The sequence below is a fragment of the Ostrea edulis genome, chromosome 7 (genome assembly GCF_947568905.1).
Source record: "Ostrea edulis chromosome 7, xbOstEdul1.1, whole genome shotgun sequence".
Taxonomy (NCBI): domain Eukaryota; kingdom Metazoa; phylum Mollusca; class Bivalvia; order Ostreida; family Ostreidae; genus Ostrea; species Ostrea edulis.
In genome coordinates this window covers 30,370,467-30,389,244 of record NC_079170.1, presented here as the reverse complement: position 1 = coordinate 30,389,244, position 18,778 = coordinate 30,370,467, and the positions used below count along the sequence as shown (strand labels likewise).

Here is an 18,778-nt window from a genome sequence, read left to right as displayed (position 1 = left end):
TTATAACACGAATAAGGGCCCATCAAAAAGGAAATTTCCTCTACTTTTAGCGGCTGTATTTACTTTTCCCTATTTCTATATATAAGTATACGTAAAATGCAGATCTGTTTAATCATTGAGAAATAAAATCGTAAGAAAACGTACATGTGCAAAAAATTGCTATTTTCTTATAACTTTGCAAGGCATTAAAAATAATTTTTATATCTTCTGAAAGCAGGGAATATATGCTTTTCAAAAATATAAAAAATATTGCATTCATAAGGGAAATAAAAAAAATCATATCGAGGGGGAAAATGACCTTGCGACAAAGCATTCGCCTAATATTTAGACGAAGCCATCCTTTGCTTTAAATGCTTTTGTTAATCTAATGGCTTTTCTTAGTCAATTGGTTTTTACATATTTAAAAAATAGAGAAAATTTCCAAAAATATGATATATAAAGTATATATCTTATGGCCGTAATGTCAAAGATTTAGAGGCACTCCTTTTGCGTAGTCCTGTTTTTACGCGCCATCGGTCAAATTGACCGATACGGTAGAGAAAGGGTTAATCCTCGTAGTATCCATATGTTGAATAGCAGATTGCCTTTTTGGCTCCAGAAAACTCTATATGATTAACCTACAAAATAACAATGACTTATCAATAAGTATATATTACTGTACACGAAGTAGATTTCGCTTCTGTTTTATTTTCCCACTTACCCTAAAAAGGTGAATTAAAACAGCAAAAACAAATCCATTTATTACTTTCAACTAAAGCATCTTCATAACGACCAAATATAAATATTTGATCTACAGATGGGATTTTCATTTCGTCCAGGTTTAAATTCGCCTACAAGCCATATTTCATATTTCAAAGTTATACTGAGATTTATATTTCGTTGATTTATTTCAACTGTCGTGGCATTTTCAGTGATTTAATAGAAAAGAAAATGTCTGGCCTTGTATCATTTTAGATCCGACACTTTAAGAAAGTAGGGTATTGTTGGGTTTTCAGGTGCTCTCTCTCTCTCTCTCTCTCTCTCTCTCTCTCTCTCTCTCTCTCTCTTTCTTTTAAAGAACGATAAAGACAAAACATTACTTTGTATCTAACTTTCACGTTTTCCCCGTCATATCGCTTCTTTGTCCTTGCTATCTCGGCATACTTGGATGCTGTAGAAAGAAAATATCAGAGTGAAAATGTTTTTTCATTTCCCTTACGTTGGAAACTTCAGCAGTACACATCAAATTAGCTGAATTATCAATAAAATCAATAAAATGATTATACTGCATGTTTTTATGACTTCACTATGAACTAAAATTCTCCTTACATTGTGGGATTCACGAGATTGATCACTGTTCATTTTCTTCACCTCGCTCTTTTACAAAATGTTATATCATTCATATATCACAGACCTCAAACAGACAAGACGGTACTGTGACACAAAAGCTCACCTGCATTACATTGTAACATAGTCCTCACCTCTAAAGGAATCTCAAATCAGTTATTGGGTTCCTAAACAAGATCAATATTATTGGTCGTTTGTCAATATTTTATAGATTTGTACTTTTGATAAAAAATCTAACCTACCGCACTTGTATGTCAGTGTCCAGCACCAATCTGGCCTATTCAATATTTTTTGAACTATTTAAGATAGAGCTTTCATATTTGGTATATATATTTCTATGGCAATATTTTATTTTTTTTTTTTTTTTTTTTACATCAGGCAACTCTATATAAGTGAAATATTCTCAAGAGGGACGTTAAACACACCATCATACTTGATAAGGGTCTTCGGATCCTTTAGAATAATTTCTTACTGATACAAAGTGTTTAAACGTGACTTTATTAGCGTAGTCTTCAGGGTTTTGTGACTCTATGATATATAGCTTATTAAAAGTAGCAAAACAATTTTCTTTTTATTGAATGCGCTATAATTCAGTGAAGGTTCAACTTTCAGAGTGTTGAAGTGATACTGTTATATTCAAATCGATTAGATTGTCGATATAAGGGTATTTTACACAGGAAAGAGAATATAAAATGATTCCTAATTTCAATATTTTCTTCACAACCTTGACCTATGACCTTTATCTAATTTTCAAGGTCAAATATATCATTGCAGTTGGTCCATGTCTTTCTGACAAAAAGCATTTTGACGCTGGGAAAGTATAATAAACATAATGATATCAAACAGTATTTTCCACACGCACATGATATAGAAAGCCTTAATGCATTTATTTAGATAGGATAGTTAAGGATATCGTCATATTCCAGACAGAAATAACAGTAGATGTCCTCTAACGTGTTAAATCGACGCATTTCTTAATTAACAAGTAAACTGCATGACTGTAAACATATGATGTGCTATTTTTCACCTTTTTACCACCCCATATCACGTGTCAGGTATATATGTACTCTCTGGTCATGAACAAATACGTTTCTAATGTAAAACTTATACGGTACAAATTTTGATGCACCAGATGCGCATTTCGACAAATAATGTCTCTTCAGTGATGCTCAACCGAAATGTTTGAAATCCGAAATAACTATGAAGTTTTAGATCTAAATATAACCAAAAACAGCGTGCCAATATATCTTTCAAGTTCCAGCTTGAATAAACTATATCCAGTAAAACTGGATTCACTTGAAAGACATTTTACAAACTATTTACTTAAACTATTCTCTACCTTCCGGGGTAACATTTTTCTCATTTGACATATTTTCATACATTCTCCGCGCATTGTAGTATGTCAAAATAAAAGTCGTTAATGTTTAACATGAAAGTTCAAATTCAAATTCATTTTGTTTCCGAGACATGCGTCTTCGATATATGATAGAATACCGGTAAAGGCATATTTATAATCAACGTCAACATTGGTTGTATGATTTTAAACCATTTTTGCCTCTTTCTGTCTTCAGCGTTTATGAATAATTTATTTCTGGTATACATATCATATTGTCTATGCCAGTGCGTGACCAACCTTCATATTTCATTCGAATGCATACCTTGTTCATTGAAAACAAGAAATTGGAGAGCTGAAAAACGCCTATCATGACAAGAAAATTATCCTCGTTTTGTATTCTATGAATACCTTAGCCATTTAGCCTTTATGCAGTTGTCATATGATTGGAATCATTGTCAATGAATCCAGTGAAGGTCCATTTCACATAAGATCTTTTCAAGATGTTTACATGCATAAACACGATTGATCCATTGCCAAATGCAAAATTCTAAAATAAAACCCACTCGGGTAAATTGGGGATTTCCACTAATCATCCACAAAATAGCGAATAATCAGCCTTACGTACAAGCATAAATATTTTCATACGATAGCCCATATTCGTTTGAAAAACCAAAAGCCATATCCATATTTAAAAAGCACAAAGATAGACATCATCTATTGTAACACAGACGCCTTAGAAGATGTACATGTACTTCCAAACGTTAAACAGAGCTTACAAATTTAACATGGCAAACTTAGATTTACTTTTGTAGTGGAATGCATGTAATGGATTAGTTTAAAAACATCCCTATTTTCAATTTTTTTTCAAAATCGTTCATTACGTTTGAGACAGGCTGGGGTTCACCAACTCTGCGTACTTCAATATCACCTATGAAATCCGCAGCTTATCTTGGATTTTTTAAAGATGAAATACAAAACATCTCAAAGCTCCATTTTTTGACAGATATTGTTTAAAGCGATGTTTTGACCAGATGACTCTACGATATGAATATTGAATTTATGAAAATTTATTTTAAAAAAAGAAAACTAAAACATACAAGACTCTTAGTCTGGCAAAAAAAAGTATCAAATGTCGCTTTAATCTGAATGGATACATAAAGAGGCTAATACTGACAAACGAATGTGTCCAAACCTGCTTGTTTGTGGCATATTATAGTCCCATGATAATCATCAATAATGATAATACCCGGTAATAACAGTAATGGCATTTATTTATCCAGGGTGACACAACTTAGCGTATAGCTAGTTTCCGTGGTGGTTCTGCATTAAAAACACAAAAACATAAAATAACATCTAAAATTAGTATCCAAATATGAATACTTGATATAAAAGGAAAGACAAAAAACACATACCTTGCATAAGACACAAACAATATGCATACGTTTTTGCCAGTTTATGGTTAAGTATGTTTTCATTATATGAGGTCTAGTTATGCTATTTGGACTTATAGTTGTATGTACTTTTATTGGTTTATTGTTTTACATAGCACAGTTGTAATGTATGTTAGTTTCCTGTTACACTGTTCAATAATTTCTATTGTTTGCATTTTTATAAATGCTCTTAGACAACAGAACTTGAATTACTCTTATCATTTGGGGAAAAAAAGCGCAGTAGGCTTTGGTAGAAAGACCTTATCACAGTTTGTGTTTTCTGATATGATAGTATAAACGAACATATTAAATAAAGCAAAACTATCATTTTCTATAAAGGAGGATTGTCGTTTATCTTAGATCCTCCTTGACCAAGACAAGTTTACTTTAACTTAGAAATTTCGTCCCCATGAAAATGTCACTCGATAAAGATTAATCAATGATATCAGAATATTGGACACATTTTTTAAAATTTATAACCACTGTACTAAAAGGGGACATACAACTAATATATCTTAATTTGTATGTAAAATTAAAAGAAAACATCAATGTTGACAAAAGGGTGGGGTTATTCCCTCTCCTATCTCCTAGTTCTACGTGCCTGCATAGAAAATAGTCACAAATATCCAATGGTATTAAGCCAATTCCGTTATAAATTCAAAACCAAATCCGATCATACATCTTATTTATGAACAGGGAGAATTTCAACAACACCAGGCCTAAAGGTTATAAAACGTTTTTGAACACATTTTCATACTCAAACTCCGTGCTCTAAATCGTACTCATACTCAAAAGTGAAGGTTATAATACGTTTAAAAAATCATTATCACACTCAAATAGAGTACATGCTCACGATTTTTCGAGTACGTTTTGGAGCTTGCTCAGAATTTTACAAAAACAACATGGCTGAGTTTGAGTATAAGTACGGTAAAAGTTTTATAACCTCCAGGTCCGTGTATATTTTTCTAGCTAAATCATGCATGTGTTTATCAAATTACCAGTTACTGTATTCAAAACACCGCTTTATTGAATAAGAAAACACCCTTGATCCAAATACAGAAGTGCAATGTATAAGAATGCTCTATTGATGAATCTTAATACAGCTAGCTGATACGTGTATTATAATATTGTATACGTAAGAAATAAACTTTATTTATTGAGAATACATGAGGAAATAGCACGCTGGTATACTTCATGAAGCGCTTTTGCTGGCGTGGGGCACTGCAGTTTATAATCTCAAATATTTTCAATTAAATCAAGTTAAAACTGAAATGTAATCCTGATATCTACATTCTATTTTCCTTTCTGTAAGAATTGTTGGCCGTTTATTTATCTAATTCATTCACCGACGATTCGCTTCGAATAAGATATTTACATAACGTAGTTTCTGATATTAGAATGCATAATACACATAACAAAATAATTATGGAATGGGAATTTCATTAAATATAATATTTCAGATACACCTACAGATAAACAATTTCAGAAATATTGTCTCTTTGGTAAAACTGAAGCTTTTGTTTCACATGATAGTGTTACTCATAGGTGAAGATAAAATTGAAGTCAATTTTTCCACATTCAGTGACTATTAAATGGTCGAATAACATGGTTAAAAATAGATTTTTACATGTTGCCAGCGTTCATTTGGGGAAGAATGCTGATCAATTTGCTGTCTTCCGGGTATGGAAGGAGGCAATAAGAGAGTGATCATAAAAAAATATGTCTAGTGATATCCCACTTACCTTAGTTTCTACTACCACCAGCGATCCATCTGGCAATGTAAACCATCACTTTTGTTACGTTTATAGAAACACTGAATCACCTCAACAAGTTTAGAAATGTTCTACCCGGAAGAAATGATAAAATTATGAAAGCGTATTCGGGTCGAATGACATGCTATGTTATGCCGCATTTTATCTTTAGTTACAAAACAACGCGATGAGAAAATGATATTCTGTAAAAGTGTCGTTTGTGGTATTTGAAAGCAAGGGACAAGAGTCTACATGTAATTATTTAGATATATAGATGGCGTTTTGTCTATTAACCATGATAGCTTTCATTCATATGTCGATTTGATATATCACTGTGAGCTCGAAATAAAGGACACCACAGAGTCGTCCACTTCTGCTCCATACTTAGATATTTTATTGAAAGTAGACATTAACGGCAAACTGACAACTCAACTGTATGACAAACGGGATGATTTCAGCTTCTCCATCGCCAACTTCCCATATTTGTGTAACAATATTCCATTATCACCTGCATATGGTGTTTATATATCTCAACTGATTCGATATGCAAGAGCTTGTTCTGGGTATAGTCAGTTTTTAAATCGAGGTAAACTACTGACAAACAAGTTGATGGTACAGGGATTTCAACAGTCTCGATTGAAGTCAGCATTTCTCAAATTATATGGTCGTTATAACGATCTAGCTCGTCAATACAACCTCGCATTGGGTCAAATATTGTCTGACGTGTTTCATACCGATTGTTAAGCCGTTCTTGACACACTGATTTTGACTGCGGATAACTCCGTTTACCTGATCAGGATATAGGGCTCACGGCGGGTGTGACCGGTCAACAGGGGATGCTTACTCCTCCTAGGCACCTGATCCCACCTCTGGTGTGTCCAGGGGTCCGTGTTTGCCCAACTATCTATTTTGTATTGCTTATAGGAGTTATGAGATTGATCACTGTTCGTTATCTTCACCTTGCATATTGAACATAAATTTAGAACGAAGCGCTTATTATGCACATCAGGAGCCATATCTTCACCTTTTCACGCTTGTGTATGCAAAAATTCATTTCGGAGTAGCGGGCCATAGATCGAACAGCATCCGTAATGATATCGGTCAACTGCTGCCCCCAAAAAGAAAAATCTGAATTCCCCAACGATACAAAGACGGTGACACTGATTGCATTTAAGAGGTAGTCCAGATATTAGGCCATTCCCCTCAATTTTATTCATACTCAATAAAAGCTAAGATCATACGTCAATTTTATCGTATAAAAAGTAAATTTTGCAAAACACATTCAAAGACTTACTTTGTTAAATACCACTCTGATTCCATGCACGAGAACTCTAAAGTTGAAATACAAAATATGCTAAAGTTCCTCATTGATAATATCTTCGTGGTCTTTGGTGATCAGGTCTTTCAACAATATGTTGGAATTTCATGGGCACGAATTGTTTTCCTTTCTTAGCTGACCTGTTTCTACATTCATATTAGCAGAATGTATTCAAAAACGTCTATGCAAGAAGAAAAAATCTCTCGCCGTGGCCTTCAATTCAACATTTAGATATATTGATGACGTTTTGTCTATTAACAATAATAACTTTCATTCATATGTCGATTTGATATATCCCTGTGAGCTCAAAATAAAGGACACCACAGAGTCGTCGACTTCTGCTTCATGCTTTCAGCTTCTTCATCGTCAACTTCCGATATTTATGAAGCAATATTCCATTATCACCTGTATATGGTGTTTATATATGCAAGGTGAAGATAACGAACAGTGATCAATCTCATAACTCCTACAAGCAATACAAAATAGAAAGTTGGGCAAACACGGACCCCTGGACACACCAGAGGTGGGATCAGGTGCCTAGGAGGAGTAAGCATCCCCTGTTGACCGGTCACACCCGCCGTGAGCCCCATATCCTGATCAGGTAAACGGAGTTATCCGCAGTCACAATCAGTGTGCCAAGAACGGCTTAACAATCGGTATGAAACACGTCAGACAGCATTTGACCCAATGCGAGGTTGTATTGACGAACTAGATCGTTATAACGACCATAGAATTTGCGAAATGCTGACTTCAATCGAGACAGTTGAAATCCCTGTACCATCAACTTGTTTGTCAGTAGCTTACCTCGATTTAAAACCTGACTATACCCAGAACAAGCTTTTGCATATCGAACTATATCTCAACTGATTCGGTATGCAAGAACTTGTTCTGCATATGTATAGTCAGTTTTTAAATCAAGGTAAGCTACTGACAAACAAATTAATGGTACAGGGATTGTTAAGCCGGTCTTGGCACACTGATTTTGACTGCGGATAACTTTGTTTACCTGTTCAGGATATAGGAGTTACTGGGGGTGTTACCGGTCAACAGGGGATTTTTACTCCTCCTAGGCACCTGTTCCCACCTCTGGTGTGTCCAGGGCTCCGTGTTTGCCTCACTATATATTTGTAATGCTTATAGGAGTTATGAGATTGATCACTGTTCGTTATATTCACCTTGACTTGTTAAGTGCCAAAATTTAGCCTATTTCATCGATCCAAGGATCAAATATAATTCTTTGAAAACAAGCATTATTGAGAACTATATTATACCCAATGCAATACAATTTGCTCAGAAAGTATAGATAGTATTTGAAGGAAATAAATAACATAAAACAATAAAATTGCTTGGAAACCATGCTGTTGTTGAGCATTCACTGACAGAAGTAGCCAAAGATTTAGCAATTTGAGTTTCCTCCCTTGGTAAAAAAAAAACTCATTTTTTTTCTAATTCCTTGTCTTCAGGGGTTAAACTGCTCACATTGGTATATGTAGAATACAGTAGTTGTTGGCCCTCATTTTTGGACTGAGCAGAGCTACAGACACATGGCCTATCCGAAATTTTTAAGTAATCAACATGATTTGAAGAAGAATTCAAACAGGGGATACTTACTCCTCCTAGGCACCTGATCCCACCTCTGGTGTGTCCAGGGGTCCGTGTTTGCCCAACTATCTATTTTATATTGCTTGTAGGAGTTATGAGATTGATCACTGTTCGTTATCTTCACCTTGCATGAAATCTTTTTTGTGATTTTTGTGATTGCACTCGTCAAAGAAGACATTAATCGTCGCTTTAGAGAAAATTTATGGAACAAAAAATGAAATGCTTATGTACCACACGGAATAAACAAAAGGAAACATTTTTGTCTTAAATAATTAATGTCTTGTAAGACTTGTATGCAAAGAACGTGTTATAATAACTCATTATAACAATATTAATGTATTTACGATTAACTACTTACTGTAACGTAAAACTTATACAGTACCAATTTTGATGCACCAGATGCGCATTTCGACAAATAATGTATCTTCAGTAATATTTCTTGTTTGTATTCACTTAGGCCCGTAGTTGACTGCTTTGTGAACAAACATTTGTAAACGTATGTTACATTACTCATACCAAATATTTAATTGAAAACATAGTCATATTTTAGGGTGTGTCCATGAGGTCGGGTGAGTATTGTTCATTTTATTATTAGACTCTTACCTTTCACAAATGGTTTTCGCGCAATATCAACTTTGACGCTTATAATATTTACTGTGACGTCATAGTACTTTCGTGTATGTAGTCGTGCGTTGCGTTGCTATGAGAGATAAACACGACTGAGGAAGACCGGTAACACGGTCGAAATATTTCTACAAAGTGTTTAGAGTTTTTTTTCTATATTTTACTTCCAAAACAGAGACTTTATATATATATATATATATATATATATATATATATATATATATATATATAGTTATATATATAACTGCTATGTAAACAAACTTGTCATTATTATTGTACATATTGTATATTTTTTTATCTTACACAGACCAAAAGTTGGCTGTGTTTTTCCCTCTTTTTTTTTTTCTCATGTATTATTTCATAACATTATATCATAACGTCATAATGACCTTTGTTAAAGCGTCATTACACCCCGTCAGGTTTGACGTCATAGTTAAATATATAATGTGTAACTAAGCAATAATGTCATAACTCTTGAAAATTGAAAATGAAACCGGTTGAGTTATTTTCGGCGTTCTAATTTTTCTTTATTATACTATTACTTGTGTGGATATTTACTTATACTTTGGATACTTACAAATAAGTTGATGATATAGGGGTTTCAGTTTCAGAACTACTGTTCAAAGTAAGCATTTTGCAAATTTCATTGTCATTATAATGATATTGTTTACTAATACAACCTTTCATTGGGTCAAATGCTGTTTGACGTGTATCATAACGATTGTTAGGCTGCTTTTGGTACTCTGATTTTGACTACGGATTACTCCGTATACCTGGTCAACACATAGGACTCACGGCGGGTGTGACTGTTCGACAAGGGATGCTTACTCTTCCTCCTACGCATCTGAAGCTACCTCTGGTATGTCCAAGGGTCCGTGTTTGCCCAAATTTTTATTTTGTATTTCTTAAAGGAGTTATGTTGTGATATACATATCACTAAAAATTCATCTAGTAGTAATTTAACTGGACGTAGTTTCTGTACCAAAACGTTTGGTAATCTGACTTGTAAATCTTCTAACGTTGTGTACGACATTGAGTATAACCTGTGTGGCTTAATTTATGTGGGAGAAACCAAGGGTTCACTTGATAAAAGAATATCGGGGCACATATTTCAAATTAATAAAGGTGGTAACCAACTTCTTTACAAGCATCTTAATGCACCGGACCACTCCATCTTGTCCATGAGGGTAAGGATTTTAGAAAAAAAATTACCATCACACAAACAATCCTACATTAAGCACCCCTTTTCGTAGACAACGAGAAGATCACTGGATAAGGTTAGGGACTGCATTTCCATATGGATGCAATGATAATGTATATGATGTGGGAAATTTGACTAGTCCACAAGGAAATAATGTTAATGTGATGGGACTCTTTCCCAATACCCAAAGACGAAAACGCAGTCACGGACATCGTTCATATAAAAGACCAAGTATAAATGATGTAACGTTTGATTCACGTTTGCCTCACGTCAACAGACAATTGGGTCCATATCATATTCGTACAAAACTTTACTCTATTCCATTGAGGGTTTTACATACGTTATTTGAAGAAGCTATGGCTAGTCTATACTTGGATTTTTCCACACCTGAATATAGACTTAACTCTATGATTATAGATGTTGCCTACCACAGGCTCTATAAACCAGCACGGACCATGGATGATATGCTTTCCAAATCATGCCGTCAGTTCCTTAAGCTCAAATTTACAAACAAAGGAATAGATGCCGTCAACATAAGCAACATTCTTCGTCACAAAAGGGTTCAGTCGTGTATTCCAACTTATTTCAAGTTCAAATCTACACCCTGTATTTCCTACAGCTATACTTCTACTATTGCATCCAAACTTTTTAATTATAAATAAACTTTGCAGTGCTTAGATATAGACCATATTATACGTAATCCACCAACATGTTCTTGTTCTTTATCTTCTTTCAACTACAGTCCAGCTGGACATATTATTACTGGTGATGTTAATATAGTTGAAAATGAGGACCTCAAATCACTTATTCTTAAAGGTCCTAAATACAGAGAACCTCCGTCTTTTAATTGACGACAGAACTTCATCTCTATCATGAGTTCTGTCGAAGATTATGCCAGACGATGGGCTAAATATGAAAAAGAAAAACTTGATACATTGTCAGAATGGGTTAAAAGCATAAGAGGGATATTAAAATCCCGCATTAGACACATGAAAACAAAATTACGTACCATCTATCCTTCTGTGTTTAGTAAACCAGAAGTGATAAAAGAATTAGATAGGTTACATGAGGAATATGTTTTGGTTCCAGCTGACAAAGCTAGTAACAACATTGTCTTTGTTTGTAAGGCTCATTATTACAACTGTATTTTAAACGAACTTGGCATTAATTCCACTTTTGGTAATCATACTTATACTCCAACTGCCCTTTCAAAAGACGAAATTCTTCAAAACCATGCTTCAGTTTTAGACACATTTAATATCCCAGTCAATAGGTCGAATGAATATGAGTTACCGTACCTATACTGGATTCCTAAACTACATAAAAACCCTTACAAACAAAGATACATTGCTGAATCCAGTAAGTGCTCTACCAAGCCCCTATCTTTGCTCCTCGCGAAAATGTTAACAGCTGTGAAGGAAAAACTTCAAACTTACTGTGCGACTACATATGCCAGATGGATTCTAAAAAAATTCTAAATAACTTTTAGTAAACTTGAAATCACAGAATTTTTCCCAAATCAATAGCATTAAAACCTATGACTTTTCAACACTATACACGACCATTCCTCACGATAAATTAAAGACTAGACTTTTTGACATCATAGACAGTTGCTTCTTCAACAAAAACGGAAAACGGAAATATTCATATCTAGTGATCAGTCATTCAAAAACTTACTTTATTAAACACCACTCTGATTCCACGCACAAGTACTCTGAAGTTGAAATAAAAAATATGCTAGAGTTCCTCATTGACAATATCTTCGTGGTCTTTGGTGATCAGGTCTTCCAACAGTCTGTTGGAATTCCCATGGACACGAATTGTGCTCCTTTGTTAACTGACCTGTTTTTATATTCATATGAAGCAGAATTTATTCAAAAACTTCTACGTGAGAAGACAAAAATCTCTCGCTGTGACCTTCAATTCGACTTTTAGATATATCGATGACGTTTTGTCTATTAACAATGATAGCTTTCATTCATATGTCGATTTGATATATCCCTGTGAGCTCGAAATAAAGGACACCACAGAGTCGTCCACTTCTGCTTCATACTTAGATATTTTATTGAAAGTAGACATTAACGGCAAACTAATAACTCAACTGTATGACAAACGGGATGATTTCAGCTTCTCCATCGTCAACTTCCCACATATATGTAGCAATATTCCATTATCACCTGCATATGGTGTTTATATATCTCAACTGATTCGATATGCAAGAGCTTGTTCTGGGTATAGTCAGTTTTTAAATCGAGGTAAGCTACTTACAAACAAGTTGATGGTACAGGGATTTCAACAGTCTCGATTGAAGTCAGCATTTTGCAAATTCTATGGTCGTTCTAACGATCTAGTTCGTCAATACAACCTCGCATTGGGTCAAATGCTGTCTGACGTGTTTCATACCGATTGTTAAGCCGTTCTTGGCACACTGATTTTGACTGCGGATAACTCCGTTTACCTGATCAGGATATGGGGCTCACGGCGGGTGTGACCGGTCAACAGGGGATGCTTACTCCTCCTAGGCATCTGATCCCACCTCTGGTGTGTCTAGGGGTCCGTGTTTGCCCAACTATCTATTTTGTATTGCTTGTAGGAGTTATGACATTGATCGCTGTTCGTTATCTTCACCTTGTTATCTTCACTTTTCATTTTTTTAAATGCAACTGGTAGAAGTTCTAGTCTATTTAGTGTTGAAGTGCTGCACTCATTTAGCCTGTGTTAGAAAATAATACATCAAACATAAACTGTTCAACTTGTTGATGAATTATTGTTGTTTTATACATACCACACTCCCTGTATTACTGAATGCAAAGTACATGCATATGTATATTAAGTATATGAACAATGTAGGAATACACTGTGTGCTATGTAAATACATGTGTGTTGAAGACTATGTGTTATTTCCATTCTCTATCCTTTGTTCGCAAGCACCTCTGTCAATAGTTTCATGATTAAAAACTCTCTTTTGCAAAATTTTCAGATAAAATTGTTTCAACATTTGTTAACAAATTTGTAATTCTTTTGAAAATCAAATCAAGGCATATTTCTTCGATTTTGGATATAATCATAGCTACATTTCCATTCCGTGTTTTAGCAACACCCATATATTTCTGAACAGTTGCGCAAATTTATTTGTAAAACCAATAATATCCACATTTCTACATACATTTGTCTTTAGTGCCCCCTTATTATGTTTCTCCAGACCTTCGACCTGCAACCCCCCCCCCTACTGAAATTTTTGATCGGAAATTAATTGCACCTGCTATAATCTAATCTACTTCGGATATTTATGTGCTTATCTCGCGTTCAAACGTTAATAACTTTTATAATTTGCACGTGTTCCTGCTTTCTACTTTCTTAGACAGCGTCTTCCTCAAACAATGTTTGATGCCAACCGATGGACCGTATCAGTCAATCCGACAGACCACATCAAAGGGGATGCAAATTTTATTACTACACGTATGTGGAAGCTTTCACCGTGGCCTATGCTCTCCAATATTGGCACCCATTACTATTATAACTAAAGAGTTCGATAATACAATGTTTCGTTTTGCTTTGTTTCTTTAGATTTTGTTTCGTTTCGAGTTGATTTCGTATCGATATATTCGGTTTTGTTGTGGATAATTTTGTTTCGTTTCGGTAGATTTCGATGTGTTTCACTTCGATTTCATTTAGCAATTTATAGGTATCCTTAATTAAAAGCATGTTTAGTGCAGTTAGCCTATCACTCTCTATCTGACGTGTATCATGCCTATTGTTAGGTCTATCTTGGCACACTGATTTTTACTACAAATTACTCCGTTTACCTGATCAAGATATAGGGCTCACAGCGGGGATGCTTACTCCTCCTGGGCACCTGATCCTACCTGGTATTTTCAAGGATTCATGTTCGCCCAAGTCTATTTTGTATTCTTAGGATTTATGAGATCGATCTCTGTTCGTTATCAGGGGCTTCCGTGGGCGAGTGGTTAGAACATCGCGCTCAAAATCAAACGGCCTCTCACCTCCATCGGCGCGGGTTCGAATCCCGCTCGCGCCGGTAAGTGAGAAAGTTTCCCAGTTTACTTTCGGAAGGTTTGTGGTCTCTTACCAGGTACATTGCATTTGGGATCTCTCTTCCACCAATAAAAACTGGGCGCCACCAGATGACTGAAAAATTGTTGAGTATGGCAGAAAACATCAATCAATCAACAATTCTGTTCGTTATCCTCACCTTTCATATCGGAGCAAAGTTTCAAGCTAACAATGTTCAATGTTATGAGGATATATCAATATATGAGTTCAATTGGGAACATCTTTATCAAAAGATTGTCGTGATTTGAATCTTTTTTATTTGAGATTTTCCTCCTAACCTTTTTACGTTGCTTTTGTTTTCTTTTGTTGTATGGAAATTTTTCATGGAGATCATATCATCCTCTCTCTGATTGATTTTACCACTCTGTGCGTCGTAATTGAAGTAAAGCTAATTTTACGTCCTTTATTTGAAGTTTGTGTCACTTTATTGCCTTTGGAATTCATCTACACATCCCTTGAATACGTTTGATTGATTTTGTTTGTAGACATGCTTCATTCATCAATTTCAATTTGGGATTGCTGTGAAGTTTTCTTTGTTCTTTGTTGACTTGCTGTTCATTAACCTTTTTTGAATTCTGACATCAATGACTTTTGAAATAGAGTGAAAACAGGTCGTTAGTTATGATTTATTGGGCTCTAAATATTTCTTGTGCGTGCATGTCTTGCATATCTTGGGTATTTGTCATTTTTTGGAAATGAGAATATATTGAAAAATTACATTAAATGTACATTTTATAGCAATCTACCTGACAATGCATTTTTCTTCAATTGATACATTCAGGAAATCATTTAAATGGTTTCAGCTTACTTAGGAAAGACCCAACCGTATTTTGCATTTTCGCGAAAAGGCCCTTTTCTTGTTCTATTTCTTCCCTATAGTTGTCCCGGGCGTTTTCTTCCGCTTTTCTATATTTCTCATTCGCTTCACGAGCCATCCTTTCCTTTTCTTCTTCTTGCATTTTCGTCAAATCTTCTTGAATTTTTCTTTGCTTTTCTTTAATCTTTTCCAGTTCTTTGATTTCACGTTCTTCCTTCTCTCTTACAGCCTTAATGGCGATCTTATCCTTTTGTAGGTGTTCTAATGTTTCTTTAATCTTTTCTTTGTTCTCTCCTTTGTTATCTTTTACGTCCTTTTCTAAACCTTTGATTTGCTGCTTAAGAAGCTGCGATTGTTCCTTATCTTGCTGATACTTTAATATCAGTTCGTCAAGCTGCGCTTGTGTTTTAGAAAACATTTCTTGTTCTTTAGCAAACGTTGCTTCATACATTTCAGTTAGCTTCATTTCAATTTCTTTGAGTTCTCTTTCTCGTTCTTCGTTTGCGATCTTTGAATCCGCCTCTTCTCTTTCCTTTATAAGCTTTTCAGCTTCGATATACATTTCATCTGTGTACCACTTGCCCCCGTTGTTCTCTACATTGTCTGAGATCATCGACAATAACTCAACAACTTGTGCATCCATATCTCCATCTTTCAGTCTATTGTTGAATGCAATGACTCTTCCACCACTCTTCTCTATAAATTTTATCAAATGTGGAGGAACCGTTTTGATATGATCCGCTAAGGTTATGTTTTCCTGATCAAGGTCATCTTTTCGTGTAAAAAGGACGATGAAATGCTTGTAGATGTTTTCACCAAAGTGGTTGACAAAATGCATAACGGATCTGTGTTCTTCCTCAGTATATCTGGAAATGCTGAGTACCAAAATAAAAGCATGAGGACCGGGCGATGTAATGCCTATACATTTTGCAATTTCCTGCTGGATAATTTTATTTGACTGCCTGGTGTCAAAAATGCCAGGGGTATCAACAATTAGAATTTTTCTGTTGAATCTAACTGTGTGTTTTTTTGAACACTTCCTTGTTACAGATGACCCCGATAAAGATGAATGGAATATTGTTTCCCCGAGAATGCTGTTTCCTGTGACACTTTTTCCACTTCCGGTTTTACCAATCAACACTATTCTAATCTCTTCCTTCATCCAATCTCCGTAACAGTTTTTGTGGTTATCCCTGACTAAAATGAAAAAGAGTTTGGATAGATAAGATGCATCGGTTTGAGATACAATGCATAATGATAATAAGGCAGTACAAGTATATCATTCAAATCATTTTCATCTATAGCAGAGAAAAACAAAATGTAAATAACAAACAGAATCAATGGATATCGTGTTATGAATATCTAGGATTGACATTATACAAAATGTAAGATTTTCTTTTGGAACGAATACATCACTAAACCGTCATTTATTAGATTTTCTATTTTCAACAACCCTCCTCAGTTCGAAAATATATGTGTCAAATGGCCAATGGAGGACAATTTTCCTTACCCGTACTTAGCAACCGGTGGTCAATTCCTGCATATGTTATAAGAAACACGTCAACTATTTCCACATATTTTGTAAGAATGTTTAATATAAGAATTGCTGATTATACCAAACACTACCTGTAAACATTATTGTTAGGTCGTTCTTGGCACGTTGATTTTGACTACGCATAACTCCATTTACATGATCAAGATATAGGGCTCACGGCGGGTATGTTCGGTCGACAGGGGATGCCTACTCCTCCTAGGCACCTGATACCACCTCTGGTATACCCAGGGGTCCGTGTTTGCCCAACTCCCTACTTTGTATCGCTTATAGGAGTTATGAGATTGACCACTGTTTGTATCTTTACCTTTCATTGTGACGGTGCTAAACAACTTTTGTATATTTGAACTGCGTAATGAAAAGGACGACCTATTTCTTACATGGTGTATGTATCTATGAACATCATTTAAGAAATGAACATGGTCAGTATGAACGGATTTGGATTTGAGGCAAAGTCTGAATCGCGCTAGTGCTGTTCATTTCTTATATTTATATTCATTTACTAAATCACTGTTTGTTTACATTACTTCTATTTTGTTGCATGACACGAACTCCTAGCCTATGTCACAGTTGTATTCTAACGTACGTCAACACATAGACATGACGTCACACTTCGTCTCACCCTGCCTTTTATCAACATTGCACGGTGCACTGTATTTGGGGTAGCAGACCACGATATTGAGATGATAATCCTAGTAAGTTCACAATCTTAATTCCAGGTGTGACTTGCGAGATCTTTGTAACACGTGTTGTATTTTTTCAAATCATTACGCTCTCTCAGTCGCGTGCTTTAAACTAGTTCATAATCCGTTCGTAGTCAATATGAACGGATTGTGTCGCGTGATGAAATTGATTGGTTCATAGAGGAAAATGCTATTTGTAATGTAAATATAAAGGATTCATCTATTTTAACAGACGTTGCTAAACAATATTTGAACTGCCTGATGAACCACGTACATATGGAGAAGCGCTAGCATCAAATGATCGTTTTTATCAAATGTGCCATTGTGATTTTCATTGTATATATGAAAGGTGAAGATATATAGCTTTCGCCGTGTAGTTCGGTGTAACAAGTTTTACAAAAACACTACAATGTACTTGTTATGACATTGTAGTTAAGACGTCGTTATTGTGACATCACAAAGGCAGCATACTAAATTGGCGCAATTCAAAGTCAATAAGGCGCCAAAAATAAAGCAATGACTTGAAATATAACATCCAACTTATAATAATTAATTTACATTCAATCTAGGTTTGAGTAACTTTACAAAATAGTTCTCTTTTGCTCTCCGTAAGTGTTCATTATTTTCTAAAACTTTATAAAACAGAAATACTAAAAAGTTTCCATTGGCGCATAAATCGAAATGTTCAATGCAGAGTGTATTCTTGATGGACGGGTCCCGCATTTGTTGTTTGTGGACTCACACGGTCGGCTAATTTGGTTCCGCAGGAAGTACAAATCATACAATAGATCAAATTTCTGGATTTGCACAACATATTAGTATGTATAGTGAACGTTTTGCCACATTTAAAAGTAAATGAATCTCCTGTTTTTAAAGAAGGACAGGTGCCACAACTCTGAAGAGCCGAACTACACGGCGAAAGCGCTAAGCGTAATTAATTAAATGTGGAACATGTGTACTTAGTCATCGTTGGATATATTTTTTATACTTATTACCTATACCATGGATATTTTGTGCAATTTTAATATATATATATATATATATATATATATATATATATATAT

At 34.9% G+C, this 18,778-nt stretch overlaps 3 protein-coding genes and 1 long non-coding RNA gene across 4 annotated transcripts in view; 1 reads left to right on the top strand and 3 right to left on the bottom strand.

The window, feature by feature from the left end:
* LOC125654652 (uncharacterized) overlaps window positions 1-18,778 on the top strand; it is a 534,947-nt gene that overhangs the window by 365,904 nt on the left and 150,265 nt on the right. The gene's annotated exons all lie outside the window — the stretch shown is intronic.
* The window catches only part of LOC125654656 (GTPase IMAP family member 7-like), a 662,712-nt gene that overhangs the window by 627,601 nt on the left and 16,333 nt on the right, over window positions 1-18,778 (bottom strand). The window lies entirely within an intron of this gene.
* Window positions 461-6,007, bottom strand: LOC125654651 (uncharacterized). The gene is made up of 3 exons (XR_008796852.1): window positions 5,835-6,007; window positions 1,080-1,150; window positions 461-617 (listed from the first exon to the last, which is right to left on the bottom strand). It is a non-coding gene; the product is annotated as an uncharacterized LOC125654651 (long non-coding RNA).
* Window positions 14,903-16,672, bottom strand: LOC125656150 (GTPase IMAP family member 7-like). The gene has a single exon (XM_056144000.1). The coding sequence runs from the start codon at window positions 16,639-16,641 to the stop codon at window positions 15,448-15,450; it is 1,194 nt and encodes a 397-aa protein (XP_055999975.1). The 5' UTR covers window positions 16,642-16,672; the 3' UTR covers window positions 14,903-15,447.